The sequence below is a fragment of the Cimex lectularius genome, unplaced genomic scaffold, assembly GCF_000648675.2.
Source record: "Cimex lectularius strain Harlan isolate CLEC.00 unplaced genomic scaffold, Clec_2.1 scaffold25, whole genome shotgun sequence".
NCBI classification, from domain to species: Eukaryota; Metazoa; Arthropoda; class Insecta; order Hemiptera; family Cimicidae; genus Cimex; species Cimex lectularius.
In genome coordinates, this window is record NW_019392633.1 from 804,011 (window position 1) to 824,106 (window position 20,096).

General features: G+C 32.7%; 2 protein-coding genes across 15 annotated transcripts in view; one reads left to right on the plus strand and one right to left on the minus strand.

The window, feature by feature from the left end:
• The first annotated feature begins 2,933 nt into the window (after positions 1-2,933).
• LOC106668844 (peroxiredoxin-6) lies at positions 2,934-7,518 on the plus strand. Its single transcript, XM_014397983.2, has 6 exons — positions 2,934-3,064; positions 3,145-3,235; positions 6,304-6,460; positions 6,810-7,027; positions 7,089-7,161; positions 7,222-7,518. Exons 2-6 carry the CDS (start codon positions 3,150-3,152, stop codon positions 7,351-7,353), a joined length of 666 nt encoding a protein of 221 aa, XP_014253469.1. The 5' UTR covers positions 2,934-3,064; positions 3,145-3,149; the 3' UTR covers positions 7,354-7,518.
• Positions 7,519-11,899: 4,381 nt separating this feature from the next.
• The window catches only part of LOC106668733 (heterogeneous nuclear ribonucleoprotein L), a 74,397-nt gene continuing 66,200 nt past the window's right edge, over positions 11,900-20,096 (minus strand). For 5 of the 14 annotated variants that reach the window (XM_014397735.2, XM_014397730.2, XM_014397727.2 and 2 more), the window contains 8 exons: positions 17,526-17,606; positions 15,767-15,796; positions 13,979-14,150; positions 13,460-13,676; positions 13,270-13,391; positions 12,944-13,206; positions 12,792-12,884; positions 12,057-12,190 (listed from right to left, as the gene is read on the minus strand). In XM_014397735.2, coding sequence (XP_014253221.1) covers positions 12,090-12,190; positions 12,792-12,884; positions 12,944-13,206; positions 13,270-13,391; positions 13,460-13,676; positions 13,979-14,150; positions 15,767-15,796; positions 17,526-17,606 — 1,079 coding nt within the window. In that variant the 3' untranslated portion in view covers positions 12,057-12,089. Of the gene's footprint in view, positions 12,191-12,791; positions 12,885-12,943; positions 13,207-13,269; positions 13,392-13,459; positions 13,677-13,978; positions 14,151-15,766; positions 15,797-17,525; positions 17,607-20,096 lie in introns of all 14 variants that reach the window. The other 9 variants (XM_014397734.2, XM_014397728.2, XM_014397729.2 and 6 more) reach the window with 5 other exon arrangements.

Consider the following 20,096-nt stretch of genomic DNA (forward strand, 5'->3'; position numbering starts at 1 on the left):
TACAGATGAACAGCATTGCAAAAGTTTAGAACAAGAGGAAAAAACAGAGAAAACCCGTATTTACTACTCTATTTTGTAGCTTGATCATTCTGCATGTGATCGTTGTTCCGGTCTGTCAGACGTGTTTCGGCATTTTGCCATTTTTAGAGGTTAATTTTATCTATTTTCTAAGTCATGTTTCTTTGGTGATTGTACTGGCAAAGTAAGTACATAATAGGTATAACGAAAAAAAATACTACTTGGGCCTTGGTATCACCTCTAAAGATAGTAAAAAGCCGAATCTCATATTACAGACCAAAATCAGTTCATCTCATTATAGCTTGCAAGAATATCTATTAATTTACTGAAAATATGATTTTGGGTGTGCACTGTTATTGTCCAGCAATGTATGGACAATAATGGAATTGCAGATATGTAATTTGAACGCGCCAAGATTTGGAGAATCATGTAGAAGTCGTCATCTGAGGACTGGTGGCAGGTGCCAACTGCTAAATTTTTTTTGGTTGGAAGAAGCTTGAACCACCAAGGGTCTTCATTGCTGCACAAACAGTTTTTACATTTTATTTAACGTAACGGGTTATTAAGATTTATTTTCAATAAAAAATTCAAAATTACCGGCGGCCGGTGGATAAGACTGAGGTCTGATCCTTGTTTGCCAACCCGCCAGGTGGTTATTCTCGTGGCCTGGCGGGAATTCATTGTAAAGTATAAAAGCTAGAATTGCCAATGGACTGAGGTTACTGGTACTGAGTTAATGGCATGGAGATCCACAATCAGAACAAAAAAAAAATTAAAAAATTATTATTTTCTGGGCGGATCATCATCTCAATCAACTCAGAACAATCAACTCAATCTGATCAATCAAATCAACTCAGCGCTATAGTAGGATGCCAAAGGATGGATGGATAAATGTACACTGATGCACAAATTTAACCGCTCAATTAATTTAGTTTAAAATTTGTTCCATTACCTTTCCACATTAGTTACAGGTTTGGAAGATATCGTAGTCAGCATAAATAGTAAATAATACTTTCTTTACTTCCTTTATTTACTTTTGTTCTGTGTCACGGGTCCAACCCGGACATAAAAATAAGAGAGGCAGGATAAGGAAAAGAGCAAGCAGGACGTGGTAGTGCTTCTTTATTTTTATTAAGATCTTTATCTTTTTTATAATCTTTATTCAATTTCAAATCCGTAAGTCCGTTGAGATTGTATAAATTTTGTTCTTCGGGGAAAGTCTTTAAAGCATTATATGTATTATTATTATTAGTTATTTCCAATAAAGGTGTGAGAAGGTTTAATTTATGTTATTATTTCCTTTGTTTTAACACCCCGGAGCATAGTCTGCTTAATGCAGGGGTAATTAAGTGAATTTCGAGGTCCGAGATGTCAGCTGATTAATCCCAATTGCACAAAAAGAAGCCCTTCCATTCTGCTACGCCTAAAGATCGCTTTTACCTTCGTTTTAATTTGATATTCTTATTCTTAAACTTTTTTCAATTGTTCCATTAAGGCATTTGAGTGAATATGAAAATGTCAGGGTCATAGCATAATTAGAGGAAGAGGATGAGGAGGACGAAGTCGCCAGGAGACTGAGTGCAAATCATCCTACAATAGGACGGAAGGCAAGGATAGGGTCCACCTAGATCTACAGACTGGAAATACGATTTGCTGTCATCAGGTTCTACGAAACCGCAGCATCACAGGAAATGAGAAAGAAATTTGGTCCGAAATGTTTCTATTTCCCTTAAGTCTGTAAGAAGAAGGCTCAATGAAAATAACTTCAGGGACCGGCACCCTCTTACCACAACTCAGAAAATGGCCAGGCTTCAGTTCGCACGGGAACAGGAGAATTGGACATTAGAAAATTGAGGACGAGTTCTCTTTACAGATGAGGTGAAATTTGGCCTCAAATCTTCAGATAGGGGTAATTTTCTATGGAGACACTCAGGAGAAAAATACGCTCCAAGCTGGATGGATCCTCAGGTCATTCCAAGGTGGGTCGTTGATGTTCTGGGGTGGCATTTCCTTTGGCACCGAATTGGTTGTTGTGCGAGGGAGATCTCTAACAGACTTACGAACAGGACATAATCGAACAACATGTAGTGCCATTTGCCTCCCCATCGGTGAGAAATTGTTCTAATGCAGGATAATGCAAGGGTCCATAGAGCTACAACCATTGTGGAGGACTACCTGAACGAGGTGGGAATTGAGTGCTTGGTGTGGCCAGCTCGAAGTCCAGATTTGAACTAAATCGAACCATTTGGGAACCAAGTTAATCGACGAGTACGACGTCGAAACCCAGGTCCTAACATTCTAGAAGAGTTGGAAACGGGTGTTCTTTATAATTGGGAAATAATTCCTCAGGATTTTACCAGCACTCTTCTCCAAGGAATGCAAAGGTGTTTAACGGACTTAATTCATGATGTTCAATGGTACAGTGGTACAACTTTTGATATGAAAAATATGAATAAACCTAAAATACATTTAAATTTAAGGGTGTTGCGTTAGATTTTGCCCATTAATGTATTTTCTATGGCCACTGGCACAAGATTAACCAACGAGGTTACTGCGGCGTCTTACCACCGAACCTTATATCCAAGTATGATTGACCTCCCGTCGTTGTGTCAACAGTTGTCACTTGTCAGCACCGGCTTTCGGCCAAATTTTGATTTGTTCGATTGTTAAAAGTTTTAAACTGTGCTGATAAAGGATCGATTCGTTTTGAGAAGTAAATTACTTATAAATTGTTAAATTTGATACTCAGTTGATTCACGGAAAAACGAAAAAGAGGTATAAGCTCTGCTGATACCTGATAATACATATATGTGTAAGGCATACGCAAAATTTAGAAGAATCAATTCAAAATAGTTGCTTGTTTAGAATATTTCGATTTATCTTGTATCGATAGCCATAATAGCGTTATGTAAGCTTTAACAAAACTGGACGATAAAAACAGAGTTCACCTTCACACACACTTATCTCTTATCTGTTGATCATAACATACATACCTAAGTATAAATTGATAAATATTTCACATTCAACTCAGGTCACTGTTGAGGAAGTACGTCTGTCTCCAAACAAGAAATTCTCGATATAAGTTTCATATTTACGTTGTTAAATTTGATTTTCTTTTTTGATAAGGTAAAATGGTGAATCTAGGAGACGAATTTCCCAATTTTGAAGCTCAAACCACTGAAGGTCCTGTACAATTCCATAATTGGCTTGGAAATTCGTAAGCAAACATTTTATTCGTATTTATGCACAATTACGATTTTGCCATTTAACCACTTGTTTATTACTAGATTTGCTTTGCGTCCTTTTATTTTATTGCCGGTTGTATATTTTTAATCAAAAAATCGATTTCATGGACACCTGCCCGGCTTCGTTTTATTTTTGGAACCATGTCTGGAAGGACAATTCGGACTGTAATAACTGACAACTAAAATTATTTCATATTGCATTAAAAAGTTCATTTGGTTTTTATGCTCTTTTAAATTATGAAATCTATACATAAGTATACATGTGCATTATTTGTGGTCTGTCGTAGGACATAGCCCACCCTCACGTTCCAAGTTAATCGCACCTAGTGTGCTCTTTGGTTCTGTATGAGGAATAATTTCGCTGATGGATATTCAAGCTGTATATACTTTGTGTATAGCTATCTTTATATAAATTCGATTTAAAAAAAAAAATTAAATAAAGCATAATATTATTAATGTAATTTTTCTTGTTAATAATAATTTAAAAATCCATATTTAGTAGTCACAATTGACTGAATTAATTATTTAAATAAATTGTAATTGTTACCTAAGGTCTTCGTCAAAATAGCTCAAGTGGTTCAAGCAGCGGTGTATTGAGCCAAATAAAATAATTCTTTTTCAAACATTTACATTCTTTTCTGGTGTAAACAGTAATGATAATGAAAGCAATTATAAAACTATACATTTAATCGTTATAATAATTGAACTTCCTATAAAAAGTGTAATTAACTTTGTGAATACGCTTTGTTTATCTCTCTCTGGGAGAGAAAAAAAATGGGGGATATGTTCATTCAAGCAATTGAACTTCCTGGGGCTCTAAATGGAGTAGCTGACAATTTAAAGGGGGAAGGCAGACAAAATCCCATCTCAATGGTTTAAAACAATATTATATTACAATCCATACATGTTTTTTCGGTGTTATAATTGACTATATTAATTATTTTACTTAATTTTTTGTTTATCTGAGATGAAAATGTTAGTGAACCTTTGGCTCAACATGCTGCTGCTCTAACCACTTAGACTTCACTTGGTATGGTATGGTATGGTGGAAGGGGTGCCGGGAAGCGGGGCTTGTGTTCCCCAGGCACTGCAGCCTTCTGGCTTATTGTACCTTCCCAGTTCCCTAGTTTAGTCAATAGACTCAATCCTTCTTCTCAGAAGTATCAGGTCATTGACTGTTATTGCTGCAATTTGGTTCCCTGAGTCTTTTTCGTACGTTAGGTTAAACCTCCATTGAGCTGTTGCTTCGCATTCGAAGATGATATGAGTGGCTGTTTCCTCCTCCTCATTACATAATCTGCAAATGGGGTCATCGCTGTATATACCCATGTTGTGTAGATGTTTTCTCAGATACCAGTGACCGGTTAGTAGTCCCACCACTCCTCTGAGTTTTGCCCTCTCCAATTGCATAGACTTCACTTACTCTAACAACTGTTAGCGAAGATGGGGATTTGGTGTCCTAGTGGATCACAGTCACAATAGCTCAAGTGGTTAGAATAGCGGAGAATTGTGCTGAAGGTCATGGGTTGTGACAATAACTTTTCCATCTCAGATAAAAAAAAAATTAATTGAAATTATATTATAAAGTTTACATCACCAAATTTTAGTACAGTTAGATGTAGTGTTTTATGAGTCCCCCCCCCCAATTTATAATACATTGCGACTACCTTCAAATAGGTAACAATGAGAAGGAAACATAAAAAATTAAAAACAAGAGTGGAGAAAATTTGTATTACTTTAATGATACTAAAATGTCGTCTGTTTAATTAATACATGTGTCATTACCACTTTCACTATCATCACCATCACATCCTAGCTCTCACAGCTGTCTCTTCAGTGGGTAAGTGGTATTTGACGGATTTGCCAGGATGCAAGGTTTCTGATGTGGTGATTTACGGTGGTTGGTAGTGTTTTGTGAAATTTTCTGTAACTGGAATGGATCTTGAATGAAAGGAATATTTAAATCCTAAATAATGTAGTTACGTTCTACACATAAAATAGAGACATACTAGACCATCTAGTAATTTTTGTAGAATTAATTAGTAATTAGATGTTTGGTTGAACCCCTTTGTTGACCAGCTTTTTACTTTTGAAAGGTAAATTAGAAAGTTTGTTAAGAAGTCATGTCATGTATCATGTCAAAACCTCCTTACGTTTCAATCGTGTGTGAGGATTCCATGCTAGGTGTTTGTTGATGTATAGTCCACGGTTACTGCACCTTATCTGCAGTTGGAAGGGGAATTTTATTTAAGTAGAATGGAACGGAGATCTTTACACAGAGAGTAAAGGTGATGTGGATGGATTTGTCTGTGTTAAATTTTATTTTATTTTTACACCAAGACTCTAGTATTGCGAGGTGTTGTGGGAGGTTTCGGGTGGAAATGGCAGATCAGCGTTGTTAGAGAGAATTGCTGTATCATCTGCAAATGTAAATGTGGTGGTTTGGGGATGTAATGGGATATCAGCTGTAAAGTGTGGGGGCCAGAACGCTACCCTGGTGGTTGGAAGCTTTGAGCATGAACGGCAAGCCCAGTTGCCAAACATGATCAAAAACTTGGCTTATGTCATAAAAGACCCAGAACAGTACTGTCCCATCTCAAGGGAGGAGGAATAATTTCTTGCACACAATGACCAAATTGATTGTCCGGGATTATATTTTGAGAATTTAGAATTGTAAGAATTCTTTTCAATGGGAGACTATCTAAAATTTTACCCAAAATGGGTAGTAGATTTATTGGTCAATATGACGATACAACATGTTGGTTTTTTGATTTCGGCACCATTCGGATATATGAGTGCTTCCATGCTGTAGGAAGAACAGAATTGAATATGTAGGTTATCAAAGTAAATTTTTTTTTGTACATACTTCATTTGGAGTACCATTGTGGATTATTTGTATTATATTATTTTTATTAGGTTTTTTTTTTTTGACAGGTAAATACATTAAAGATGACACTTATTTATTCCTTTTGGCTTCCTATGCCATAATCATCTAATTTCATATCTGAAAATATATATTTTTTTTTTTTTTGCGAAAAAGGTGGTGCATTTTCTTTTCACACCCAAATGCTTTTACACCTGTATGCACAACTGAGCTGGGTCGAGTTGCAGAACTTTTACCAGAGTTTGAAAAGAGAAACGTCAAAGTGATGGGCTGCTCGTGTGATCCTGTGGAGGATGTCCTTAAGTGGATCGAGGTATAAATATATTGAGATTGTACCAATTTTTGTTGAATATCATTTTATTTTATATATTCAGTTAATTATACACAATTTTTTGAAATGAAAATTTGTGTCTGAAAGCACAATTTGAACCCATTATCTTCGGAACAATTATAATTGGAATAAAAATGGGATATTGAAGTGAGATAGTCACGGACAAGCAAGGTCACGGTAGCTCAATTGTTAAAGCATCGGATATTGATCCAAAGATAATGGTTCAAATTCCGTCTGTGACACAATTTTTTCATTTCAAAAAATCGTGCATAATTAATTGAATATATTGTGATTGATTTTCATGGTGAAACTAATTTTCTTCCTTTAAAAGGATATCAAGAGCTATTCAAAACTGAATGTTGGCAAATTCCCGTATCCCATTGTTGCTGATGAATCGAGGTCACTTGCCGTACAACTTGGCATGATCGACCCTGAAGAGAAAAATAAGGAAGGATTACCAGTCACGTGTAGGGCTGTTTTTGTAATTGACCCTAAAAAGAAATTAAGGCTCTCAATTTTGTACCCGGCTACAACAGGGAGAAATTTTACGTAATTATTTGTAATTTTGTTAAATTTATTTGTGCATATTATATTTGTATGCCTGGTTTAGGGAGATTCTCAGAGTGGTTGATTCTCTTCAATTAACCGATGAGAAACTTGTGGCGACGCCCGCTGATTGGAAGGTAAAACGTTTTTATAAACCAGTGCGTTGTTGTTTATTCGAATGATAATCTTTCTTGCAGCAAGGAGATGCTTGTATGGTGCTTCCGACACTCTCAAACGAGAAGGCTTCTGAGCTGTTTCCAGCTGGATACTTTACAGTACATGTGCCATCGGGGAAAGAATACATACGAAAGACACCCCACCCAAAATAATATAATTTCTCAAGCTATTAAAAAAGATGGATATTTTTCAAAAAATATTTTTTATTATTCTAAACTGTTCAATTTTTTTCAGACTATATCATGGAAGAGAAAATATTAATAAACCATGATTAAATAGGATTTTACATGTCATATTTTTATATCAAGTATCATGGAATTGTTTTTATGATAATTATATCATACTTTATGGATTTTTCTCCTTTTCATACAAATATATACAAATACATAGTAATTTTGTTTTCTTTATAGCAAATAAATAAAGAAATAAAAACTTGATGTTTGTGCATTTACAAAATAAATGTTTTTAGCCTGGAAAACAACCCAACATTAACAGTTGAAATGATCAATTATCCCAAAATAATTTTTTTTAACAGTGTTGAAAAATAATATTCTGGCCTGTCAAACTCACAAACAGGAAAACCGCCTCTGTGAGATGAATTTTACTCAACTGCGAATAAATGATAAAAACCTGTTTTACTCTAACACTTTCTTTAATTTATTGATGACAATTTTTTAAATTTATCCATCCATCATCCTTTGGTATGCTACTATAATGCTGATTTGCTTGCATACCGTTAAGTTCTGCCTAGAAAATAATACTTTCATAACATGCTCTGATTCTGGATTTCCCTTATTATCCTGATAATATTCTGCCTGTTTAAGGCAATTATGTAACATGCTGCCAATTTTAGGCTTTTTTTATTTTATATGTATATATTTTAAGGTAAAAATTACATGATTATGTCACAGGATTCTGAAATGTAAAACAGAAAGTATATTATGTTGCTATTACCTACCTTCTCAAATTGACTTAAATTATTTTTATTAAATTTAGGGGTGGATTGGGGGCCACAGTAGCGAGTTTTTGGATGCCCTGTTCCACTTTTTGGAGGTTTTTTTTTTTATTGCATTGTTTTATGTGTACTGTTTGAGTGCATGTATTTTAGTGTGAGTGGAAAGGAGTGTTGTTGAAATTAACATTACCATCGCCCTGAGCAGTATGAACGTTCAGAGTGGATGATTTAATATTTATAAAAAGTACCCCATCGACCCTAATTTAGATTAGATTAATATTGGTGGAAGAATAATGAGTACTCCACCAGCTAATCAAAATGAGTTTGATATTCATATGTAGGTGTGAATGTATTTGTGCAACTGTATTATAAATATTCATTAATTTTAGACTACATTATATTTCGCATTTGGGGGCTGAAATGACCTAGCTGTCAATAGCTCCCATTAGTTTGAAAGTGATGTTCTCCTGGGCATCTGGTTTAAGGGGGATACTATCGACCAAGACACAATGGGGTAGGTTAACTCTCCTGAAGAAGACCCTAGGGTCAGCACATTGGGGATGACAACCCTTTAGGGTGAAAACCTAAAGTAATAAGAAAGGAAAGAATGGAAAATATGAAGTTTAAATAGGCAGGACTTGCAGCCCCTCACTCACCTCTCGCATCATAGGTACAATATCAATAATAATGGTACATATACCAGAAAAATGTCACCCTCATTCACTTATTATATGAATGGTTGATTTGTTATTGTATTTTAAGCAAAAAAAAAAAAAAAATAGTTTTTACGATTTTTGGAAGTGGGGTAATATTACATATATACGAAACGCTAAACCCAAATTTTCTTTTCTTTTAAAATCATTTTATTTCATAATTAACACCATTTCATAAATATTTCAGATATCACTGTTCTAAATTCTCTTTTAAGAAAAAAAAAATTAATAAAAAATTATTTTTGAAGACAATCTAGGCCTATACAGAGCTATATAACATTTTTTAAAACAACTCCTCGCATAACTACCATTACTGTTAAAAAGAATAGATCATATAATACAATCACAAATAATACCTAGCTAGTAAGTAATTGACTTTTATTATGAAACACTTATCTATAATTATTTTTACCTATGAAGTGCACCTAAAACCATTGACTAAACACATGTACGAATATACACGTGGTAAAATTTCTGAACAATACATTACTCTTGGCTTTATTTATATACGAAAAATTAATTACCAAAATAAAAGCAGTATTTACAATTAAAAAAATACCTGTACACATGAATTCATCAGAGGTCTATAAATTCATTTATGTACCTTCTAAACACAAATTTTTACTCCTCCCCAATTTTCTTAGAATGTATGAATGAATCACTCAGGTAAAAAGGACCATTTTGAAAGTTACACAAATAACAAATTTAAGGATGTTCAATTAATTGGTAGCACGGGAAATTTTCACAGACCGCTTTTTAATTATGATGGTTATTTTACAGTCTTTTGTCAATGTTAAATACTCATGTGAAGAAAAAACTTAATTCGTCATTTTTTTAATTGAAGTTTCTTATACAGACTACAAATAAAAATTCGTTTTTTTTTTTTTTTTTTTTTTTGTGAATACCTTAAGATTACAAAAAATCCAGGAACTTCTTAGCCATCCCAAGAAAGAAAAAATATAAAATAATTGTTTTGTAAAATTTTAAGTAATTAATACCTACACTTGTTACACAATAAATTTGCATTTATATAGAATTGCCAGAAAAGAGCTTTTACAAATTTAATTTTTAAGGAAACAGTCTCAGAATGAATTATTGATTAAAGTAAAAAAAAAACCCTAAACATTTAAGTTGAACATTTTTCCACATATGCAATCATTTCCCAATAATTTTTGCTAATTAAAAAAAAATTAAATAAGAGGTCTGGTCCCAAACTGACAATTTAAATTGCTGTACTGTTGGTTATTCGTTAAAAAAAAATCAATAAAATTGATTAACAATTAAAAAAACCGTCCTCAACTTTCATTTGAACAGGAAAGTTTTCAATGATATTACTGCAAGATAGCAAGATGCGTTATAAAAATGGTTTGTTTATTTTTGTCCAAAAATCTGTTTTATTAATAAAATATGGTTATGTAATTTGTTTTAAATAGTATATTCTTGTTAAACCAGTAGTGAAAACTAAATTTTATTGGTCCCAATGATATATTTTAATGATGTATTAAACACACCAAAAATAAATAAATATATAAATGAAAATAAAATGGTGTTTTTCAACATTGTATGAGAAATAAAATAAAAAAATGTCTAAAAATCTGTGATAAATATTAACTAAAAATATAAAATAAAATAAATAAATAAAAACAGGAATGTGTAGTGGAATTATGTTGTAACAACATACCTGCATTTTGTTGTGCATTATGTTTGCTCTTGATTATTTTTATGTTAAAGTTGTTTTTTGGGTAAGGTATTTTTGTTCCATTTTCTATGTATAGTACGTTTTATTTAGTGTTTTACATGTAAATTAAATGTACGTGTACAATATAAGTGTTTGTTCTAAAATTTAAAATATTTGTGCTAGCATTCCACATTTAATTAAAATACAATTTACTATTTCTGCTTGTTTTTTCTTCTAACTTTCTTAAAATGATTTGAACCACAAATAGCATTTTACACTCTACATACAACAAATTGAATCACAAGTATAATCTACAATTTAATAATTAAAGTGAATACAAATTAAAAACCCTTAATTGAAACAAAAATTATATTAACTTTCTGTTGTTTTTCTACTAGAAGGTTTTATTAATACAACAATAATAATATCCAATATTATTTTGGCATCTTAAACATGGTCATCTACTATTATTTATTTTAATCAACACATCACTAATTCTACCTAAACCTATTTTTTTCAAAATATTAAATATTTAAAAATTAGAGTTTTTTAAAATGATTTTCTAACTATTAGACCAATTTGGAAAAATAAATTAAACACACGACACAGACGCTGCTACTTATTTTCATAATCTAACTCTTTGAAGCAGTGTTATGTTCCAATATTGTTATATGTGATTTACTTATTGATGAAGCCACATCACAAAGAAGTGTACATACTAAGCAATATTTGGGTTTTAGATTGGCTCGGACTACTTGGTTAAGTATTACACATTTTTAAATACGCGAATAGTTTTGTATACAAATCATGTTTGAATAATATAATACAAACATTAAAAAAACCCATATATTACAAAACAAAGCACTAAACAAATCATAACTAAAAAATTAAACACTAAAGTCTACTAATTAAAAACTTCAACAATGTACTTCATATTTAAATACATTATTTCATTAATTTAAAATTTTAATAAATAATATATATGAATGTATTGTGTCTTTTAATGAATGAAAAGAAAGTGCAAAATAACATAATAGGGTAAAGTCAATTGTCGCTTTCCACTAGTTAACTTTACAATAGATTTCATAAAATATTAAATATCTTTTATTTCAATTAAATTGCTTGGAGGTATGTTTTTTTTAGTGCACAAATCAATTGTGCAATATGTACTCTTTACATATTTAAACAAGAAAAAAAGAAAAACAGAAATGAAAAGAATAAAAGAAAAAAGTTAGGTAGTAAACTTTGAGAATAAATATATGATAGATTGCTCAGTTCACGGATTTCATATTTGACTATTTTTTTAAAACTATTATATAATAGATTTTTGCAAGAAATAATTGTTTCAAACGTTTTTAAATTTTGTATTTTTAAGTATACTTCAATTGTATTCATTTTTTTAAATCAATTATTATAAGAAGGGTTTGGTACTTATAGTTTTTTTTTGGTAATTTTTTTTGCAATTCACTTAAGACTCTTATATGAATAGTAATTGACATAAACTGAGAACTGCTAGTGCAGAAGGAGTTTCCCATTAAGCTCCTACTGCTGTGCTTCATCTTTCATTCCTGACCCGTTTGGTGGTGACCGTATCGTGCGAGATGAAGAGAAGCACAACTTCATCATATAAGGAAATTTGCTCTCTGCAAAAACAAAGCAAAAAATAGATACAAACATACATAAATATAATTTACAAATTTTATGTAAAGCGTGGTTGAGGTGAAAAATTAGTGACTACAGAGGGACTCGAACCCATGACTTTCAGCTCAATACGCAGCTGCTTTAACCACTTGAGCGATTGTGCTTTCAGTCCCCCGAGGCACCAACTCATCTCAACCTACAAATTTTTCAAATTTCCCTCTTTTTGGCAAATATTCATCTCACACACTTTACATAAAAATTATAAATCAATTTAAATATAATCACTTTGGTTAACTAAAACTAAACTAAAAACATACAGATACATAAATATATTTAGTTTTTTTCAGTAAAATTTTAAATATTTTGTGACAATATTATGCCCAATGCTACATTATATTTACACCTTTAAAAAAAAAATTTCAAATTTTCCAGTTTTTTAAATTTTGAAATGCACGTATGTCAAATGTGGTCAATAGCTTCCTTTGTTTCATTCATTCCTTTATTTTCTTTCTTTAAGCCATGCTTTTATACATCATTCGGTATGTTGTTTATGTTAAAGAAAGCAATGAATGTCACTTGAACAAAAATTGAAAATAGATTTACCTGGGTTTTTAATTGGAACGTGATTGCAATTGACGAGACAGTTTACAGCATCTTCGAGATTGTCAAATTCCATTAACCCAGAAGAACTTCTATCTGCTTGAACAAAGAAAATGTATGAAACAAAAATATGCGACATTGAAATGTCTACCGACCTTTCTTTGGGAAAAGTTTAATCTGGGATGGTTTGTTTACTTCTTTTTCTTCGATAACAGCGAGCAATTGTTCCTCTGTTATATCAGGGGGGGTGTTGAAGAAATGAAGAATTTTTGCTGGCCCCTGGATTCGATTCTTGCTGGCCATACTGGGGTTCATGAATCGGTTATTTTTACTTGCTGCAAAATCTTTGAAAGAGACACTGTTGTCTGGCAAATTATAAGGCTGTGCAACTTGACTCAAAAATGTCTGCTTGGAATATCTGTTGAAACAAAATTGTTAATAACATAATAAATATAAGGAAAAATAAGCAAAAAAAGCCTACCCTAATTGCAGAGTGCCTCCAAAAAGTGGCATATTCTTTAGATGATTTATACACCTTTCAACTGAAATGTTGTCACCCATTTGTACCATTGCACATCCTTCTTTCGTCTTTAAAAACTTAACCTAAAACACAAGTCCCATCAGTACGTCAACTTTAATACAGTTAGACTTAATATTTTATGTCAACTAACCCTTATGACATTTCCATACAAACAGAAAAGATTGAACAACTTGTCAGGGTTAGCTTTGTTAGGGTCAAGGCCATATGCCATCAGGACACAGCCTGCACCTCCTGGAACACCATTAGTTGGTGCAAGATCTTGGAAGGTACCACCTCTAGGTGGTGGAGGTGGCGGTGGAGGGGCCACAAGACCTTCACGCCCTGGCACGCCTTTTACCATAAACCTACTGCAAAGAAAGAAAAAATTGAATTAGGTTCAAAACTTTTATTTATTTAATTACAGTTTACTATTTGATCATATAATCAATTTGTTTAATGGTATTCAGATCAAATAAATGGTATCAAGGAAAAAAGTAAAAAAATTAGTAAAATTTAAGAAATTAATTAAATATTACTTCTATTGTAATATGTATCAAACAATATTAAATGTCAAATGGCATGACTAGCATTTTAAGGGGTTATCAGTCACAGGTATCGGTCAGGGATGTAGGGTGGATGGTAAAACAGGAAAGGTTGTATGAAGGAATACCGTGAAGAAGCTAGGACATCAAGGAACATGCGAGGAGAAATCGGTGGTGAAACAAACTTGTCAACTGGAGCCGGTGGGTAGCGCTCGCTCACGTAGTCACCATAGGCAGAGGGCCGCCCATTTGTGTACGCATTATCTTCAAAGTCCATGTAATTGGATTGAGTTTGCCCTCCTGTAACAAAAGGAAGTGAACAAATCATTTCTAGGGTTACTGAAGTAATGGAAAACAGAAACGATTTGAGGTGGGGTGAGTATGGCGATTCACTTTTTGGAAAATTGTCCGGAATTTAACAATGGCAATGTGTGAAGGAAGGAACAAATCTTATTTTAAATTTAAAAAAACTGTGAGAAGAGGTATAATCTAAGATAAAGAATATTTCATTTTAAACTCATTCATTTTTAATATTTGATGTAAGTGTTAACTATAAATTAGAAAAGGATTAACTCTGATCTTTTATTTATAAATACTCTTATTAGGAATGGTAACAAGTAGTTCCCCTGCTCCAAATGTAATAAATATTGTGATAAGTTAAGAAATTACCCTCTAAAGGTGATTTAATTTTTAATTTTCATAAACAATACAAGAAATGACTATATTAATATTAAATGGAAAATTATTATTTGCAATAGATATTTAAAAAAATAAATGTTCATTTAACTTCATATTGATTAATACTTTTTAGATTTTAAAGCTATAACAAATGAAGTAAACATGAGACAATTTCAATTATACTTCTATGGATACATCTACATAGTACACAACTCTTATCCAGGCAAATCCTTTGAATATTATAGTAAATCAGATCAGTTGTGTATTATTTATAATTCTATTGATTTATTTTGGCACAAAAGCTATGAACTATCAATGAAGTAAATTTCACTGTGTTCAGTTCATTTGCATGAAAAATTACAGGACCTAAACCTAGGGTATTAAATATATTAAAATTAGAAATTGTGAAATTCCTTACATCCTCAAAACAGGAGAAAACATCCTATTTCATGTTTTTATTTCTGGTTTTTGTGAAAAATTGTGGTGAGGTCTGTGAGTTGTAGCTTATTTGTATTTGGTTATCTTGGGCTACCTCTAGAAACGGATTTGTCTTTGAAACATGTTTCAACATTTGCAATCTTCAGCGGTAGGGCTGGGTGTTATTGTAACAGCTGTCCTCATTTTTGAGAAAATAACACAAACCAACCATATAAAGATTGCCAAACATGTACAACAGGTAAAACCAGCTTCACATAGACCAATGAAGCCATTTTTTTTCTTTTGTTATAAAATGTAGGAAGAAAGAATGGGCAGGCTGAAGTCATTTATTCAATTGCCACGCCTTTTCCCTTAAAGAGATCATTTTCCCACAAAAAATTATTTCAATTAATTATTCTTTTTATCTAAAGTCTTGGTTGAGATGTAAAAGTTAGTGTCGTGACCAGGATTTGAACCCACGACCTTTGGCTCAATACACCACTGTTCGATCCACCAACTACTCATTTCAACCTACATCTTTTTGAAATTTCCCTCTTTTTGCCATTTATCAAATGTCGTGTATTTAATTAAAGCACTAATCACTTTGCTAACATCTCGTGGCCACTTCGTAAGTCGCTGAGAATCGAATCCTGATTACACAACATTTCTAAGCAATAAAATAGTATTAAGCACAATTTAAATAAAAGAAAAATCACTTTATCCATCAATAAGTTTACACCACCATGAACTACAACCACCTACCACAAAACAAGAAAAAAAAAATAAATAAAAAGAAAGAAAGAAAAATGTTGTGTAAGTACCTTGATAATTGCTCTTTCCCGGCCCAAAGTCTGTAATTGAAAACATATGTTATTGTGAATTTGGACCAAAGTAAATGTAACAATGGAAATAATACTTATGTATAACATTTGTTAGTAACATGGATAAATAAATTTATAAGCGTCAAAAACAATGTGTGAAATCAAACAAGACCCTCTTTGCAGGAACACAGGAAACACTTTGCAAAAAGGTTTTAATTTATACTCAAAATTGTTAGTAAGGGGGAAGTGAAATTGGTGAAGTTGCTAATAATTAAAAATTGGATGTCAATATTTTGTCTATTTTTCTTACATTATTATATTCCTAAATAAAGATGTTTGAAGAAAAATTATCTACAAATTGTTTATTTATTTATTTTATTTTTTTAAACAAATGGTTGCGCTTTTTCAAAATGAAAACAACTTTCAGCATCTTTAAAGGCTTGACAGCATGTATTTTTCTTCTAATAGTCAACTGAGAAGGAAACACGGGAAAAGGATTTGTCACTTAGTCTAAGGTGTATTTATATGGAATAAAAGTAGTGTTAATGGCTCAATTTGAAGTGGGGAAGGTACTTTTCAAACAATTTCAACTGTAAACTTTTTTTAATTCAATGCCATACATTTTCTAAGGTATATTAACCAGAATAATTGCCTTATGATCTAAATGATGTAATCTTTACCCACCTACATAGAATAAAAACCTCACATGCAAAATCAAATTAAAATTTTTAATCATATTATTTACTTGTATTGAATTTAACATAAATGGAAATAAATAATTTCTACATTGAATATTAAATCATACCTAAGTTGTATTATAAAAAAAAGCATTAACAATAAAATTGGACCCTTCAGTAGTTTGCAACAAGTAGGCACAAAATGGTTCACTGCATGCATATTAGTAAAATGGTCTTATATTTTTTAAAGTTGTAAAAAACTAACACAAATTAAAAAAATTAAATATTCACACTGCTCTACTGTAAGATCTGATTTCAACAATTTGAGTTAAAAGCATAGATAAACAGCTTTGAACTTGTATTTATTCTGGTATCGAGCCAAAATGAATGTCTACAGAATTCATCTGGTGGTCGGTTCCAGATGTTAAAATATTATTTTTTAAAATCCCAAGTTCATTTTTGTTTGAAAAACAAATAGGAGGTGATTAGCATGTCTTTCCCTTAATATGAACGTCAACTATTAGACTAGAAAATATATTGCTGCAGCTAGCTAGATAATAGTGCAATAATGATTATTTGTTAATAAAACTATAATGGTGATAACCTAAAATGAAAATCAAACAATTGAAACACAACAACGACAAGTGAACATACACTAACAACATAATGGAAAAGAGATTTTGAAAATGTTACTTTATTTGCTAAGCAAGTGATTTCAGTAACTAGTTAATAGTTAGTAGGTTGTTCAATAGTGAAACAGACTGAATGCCTGTGTAATGTTCTTATGAGTGCCCTTGATGCTTGTTTTCTGTGCAAATGGATTTTACAAGAATTTTTTTGCGATAAGGAAAAAGTTTTTCACATTAATTAAAATTAGTAGTTGTGTAATTACAATGGTATAGTAACATAACATAACAGGCACATGCAAAATTTATGCAACATGTTTGTAAGGATGTAACATTAATTACTTTTTAATTCTCATCATTTAAGAATAATTGTTGTTTTAATTATATTCAGTAGTTTTGTAATTATATATAGTTAAGAAATTTATTATATTGTTGGAAAGTACAACTAGAACTTACTGTACAGCTGAGGGGCGACACCAAATCTAGGCTCCTGGAGGAGAGGGGCTTGCCTAGTGTGAGCAGTCTCCGGAGGCTTATCTGCAACAAAAACAAACAGGCAAATTAAACCGAGCAAACCGACTCCTGAACCCTAGCCAAGACAAGCAGATGGCGTAAAAGCAGTACCAACACTGCAACAGCTGATTTAGTTCCAGACTCTTACAATAAATTACAAAGTACTGATGGTTTTTTCTTTAACTCTCGGGGATGTACAGGTTATGTTCTGCTGCCTCAAATAACACTTCATGGTTACCTTTAGACGTTGGCGGTGACCCACGGCCTGACCAGACTGATGTGGACGGACCGCTTTGTCAGAGTTCTCTCGGCTGTCCCCGTTTAAACCTACACATAGACAAACATTGCACATCACTTTACAAACCGTCCATTTTGTTCCATATGAGTGTTTGCCCCAAGTTAAATTAGGTAAATGCAATTCCTTGTGTGCGCCTTGTTTGTCTTTGTGCAGATTTTACATTTTTAATTTTGTTATGTTTATTTTCTGTTTTCCTCTTCTTTATGATGTTTTTGTTGATTTTGTGTACTTTGTATTCTCCTGATGCCATCTCTCTTTCTCTCCTTCTCAATCCTGTATCGAGTTTTTGTTTTGCTGTTCCTTTTTTTTTTATAGTAATGCTGTTTTTGTTGTGATTGAGACGATCTCCTACCTTCTGTTTGTGTCGAGGCAAACCTCTTGTGTAGACAGGCCTCGACAAACCATTTGATTTGAAAAGGCCCAAAAGTTTGTTATTGACATTTTATAAGCATCTACACAAACAAAACATAGCAAAAACACAAACACCAATGGGTGAAACTGATTCAGTTTAAACAGATGTAACTAAACGGTGAAATACACAACAAAGCTCTGTCTACATAAGTTTATAAATTAAATAAATAATAAAAGGCATGCAGACTAAAAAAAGGGAGGAATTCGGTAAGAGGGAAAAGACAAGCCCCAACTTTGATGCCGGACATATCTATGAAATTGTCTTCTATTTTGAAGATTAACATTTTTTTATTTGGATAAATCCAAACAGAACATATTTCTTTGCGATCTTTAAAGAATTAATTTATCTTTGTAATGAGAAGAAAGTACATTAAAATTAATAATATCGATTGTAATGCAGGTATCATTTTTTAATTTTTTTATTGTTATCCAGTGCATGAAATTCATGAATTTATTTATTTTTAATTTATCTACGTATATATGTAAAGCAGACAAATAGAGTATGTATTGATAAATTGGTTATTGGGGGGTACCCAATGGTTCGCTCCTGTCAAGGGGAGGGGGTGTAAATAATTCACGGAGACAATTTTTTTTACAAATCTTGAAATCCAAATGAATCGAACGATAATAGCGAAAAACTGGTGATGTAAAAAAATTATGTATATAAATAAACAATAAAATTGAGCCAGGAGAGAGAGATGGATTCGGTACGATTGTGCACGGTTCTGAGGAAGGGGTGCTGACAGACAAGTCCTATCGGTTTAATGAAGCTAGAAGGAGGCGATAGTGGTTAAGGGAGGAGGCCCGCGTATCTAGCGAGGAAGTCAACAGTAGCGAAATCTGAACCAAGTCAGATCTAGGATCGGAACGTGGAGATGCCGTGTCGGAAACGATAACTGTGGAAGTGGGTTTAGGATGGAAGGGCGGGTGAAGACGGCTCCTCTGTCCGGGCCAAGGGGTAAACACTTCTCTAACTTCTTCAGATTAGCTGGATCGATTCAGCGAGGGTCGCGACGGCCGGGGAGGTGCGAGAAACCTTTTTCTAAATCGACAACAACGACACAGGAAATTCCCGATCGGACTTTCCTCTCTAATGAATCCACTCAGGTGTTCCCTCTTCCCGACCAAGTTTTGAATTATTCATGCCTAGAAACTAATGAAGCAATAGCGACATATTTATATCTGCTGGTGAAAGCATTCATTTCATGAACAATGGAGAATCCAAATTTTTATTTACTTAAGGAATGACACAGACATAGTTTGATCATGTTATTATTGTAGTATCAAATAATGAAATTTTATGTTATTGAGCTTATCGCAACGCAAAGCAGTTTAGCATAACGGATAATCCCCACCGCTGCGATGCTCGATGAGAAAAGTGGGGGATTTATGAGGAGAAGGGTAGATAGATGCATAGAAAATCATATCGCACTGCCACTGGGTAAGCTCAGCGAATAATTCTTCATGGATGAAAAACAACGCCGTTTACCGTTTTAAGCAGCACGCTGCTTCTTTGAACTTCATAAAATTGGTGAAGGGACTAGAGCGCGATATCATGCCAACCGTCCTGAATGCTGCGTCAAAACAAAATTTAAACGGTTTTCGTTATGTCTAAGGCATAGAAATATATGCCATACATCTAGCGACCTTCCTAAAACGTTTATGATTTAAACAAATAGAAAACGAAAAGCTTAATAATGGTAACAATTTTTTTTCACATGGAAATTATATATGGATATATTTTTACTGTTTACGTCCATTCTAGAGGAGTGAATTATTCTGATGGGAAGTGTCCGCAACCGATT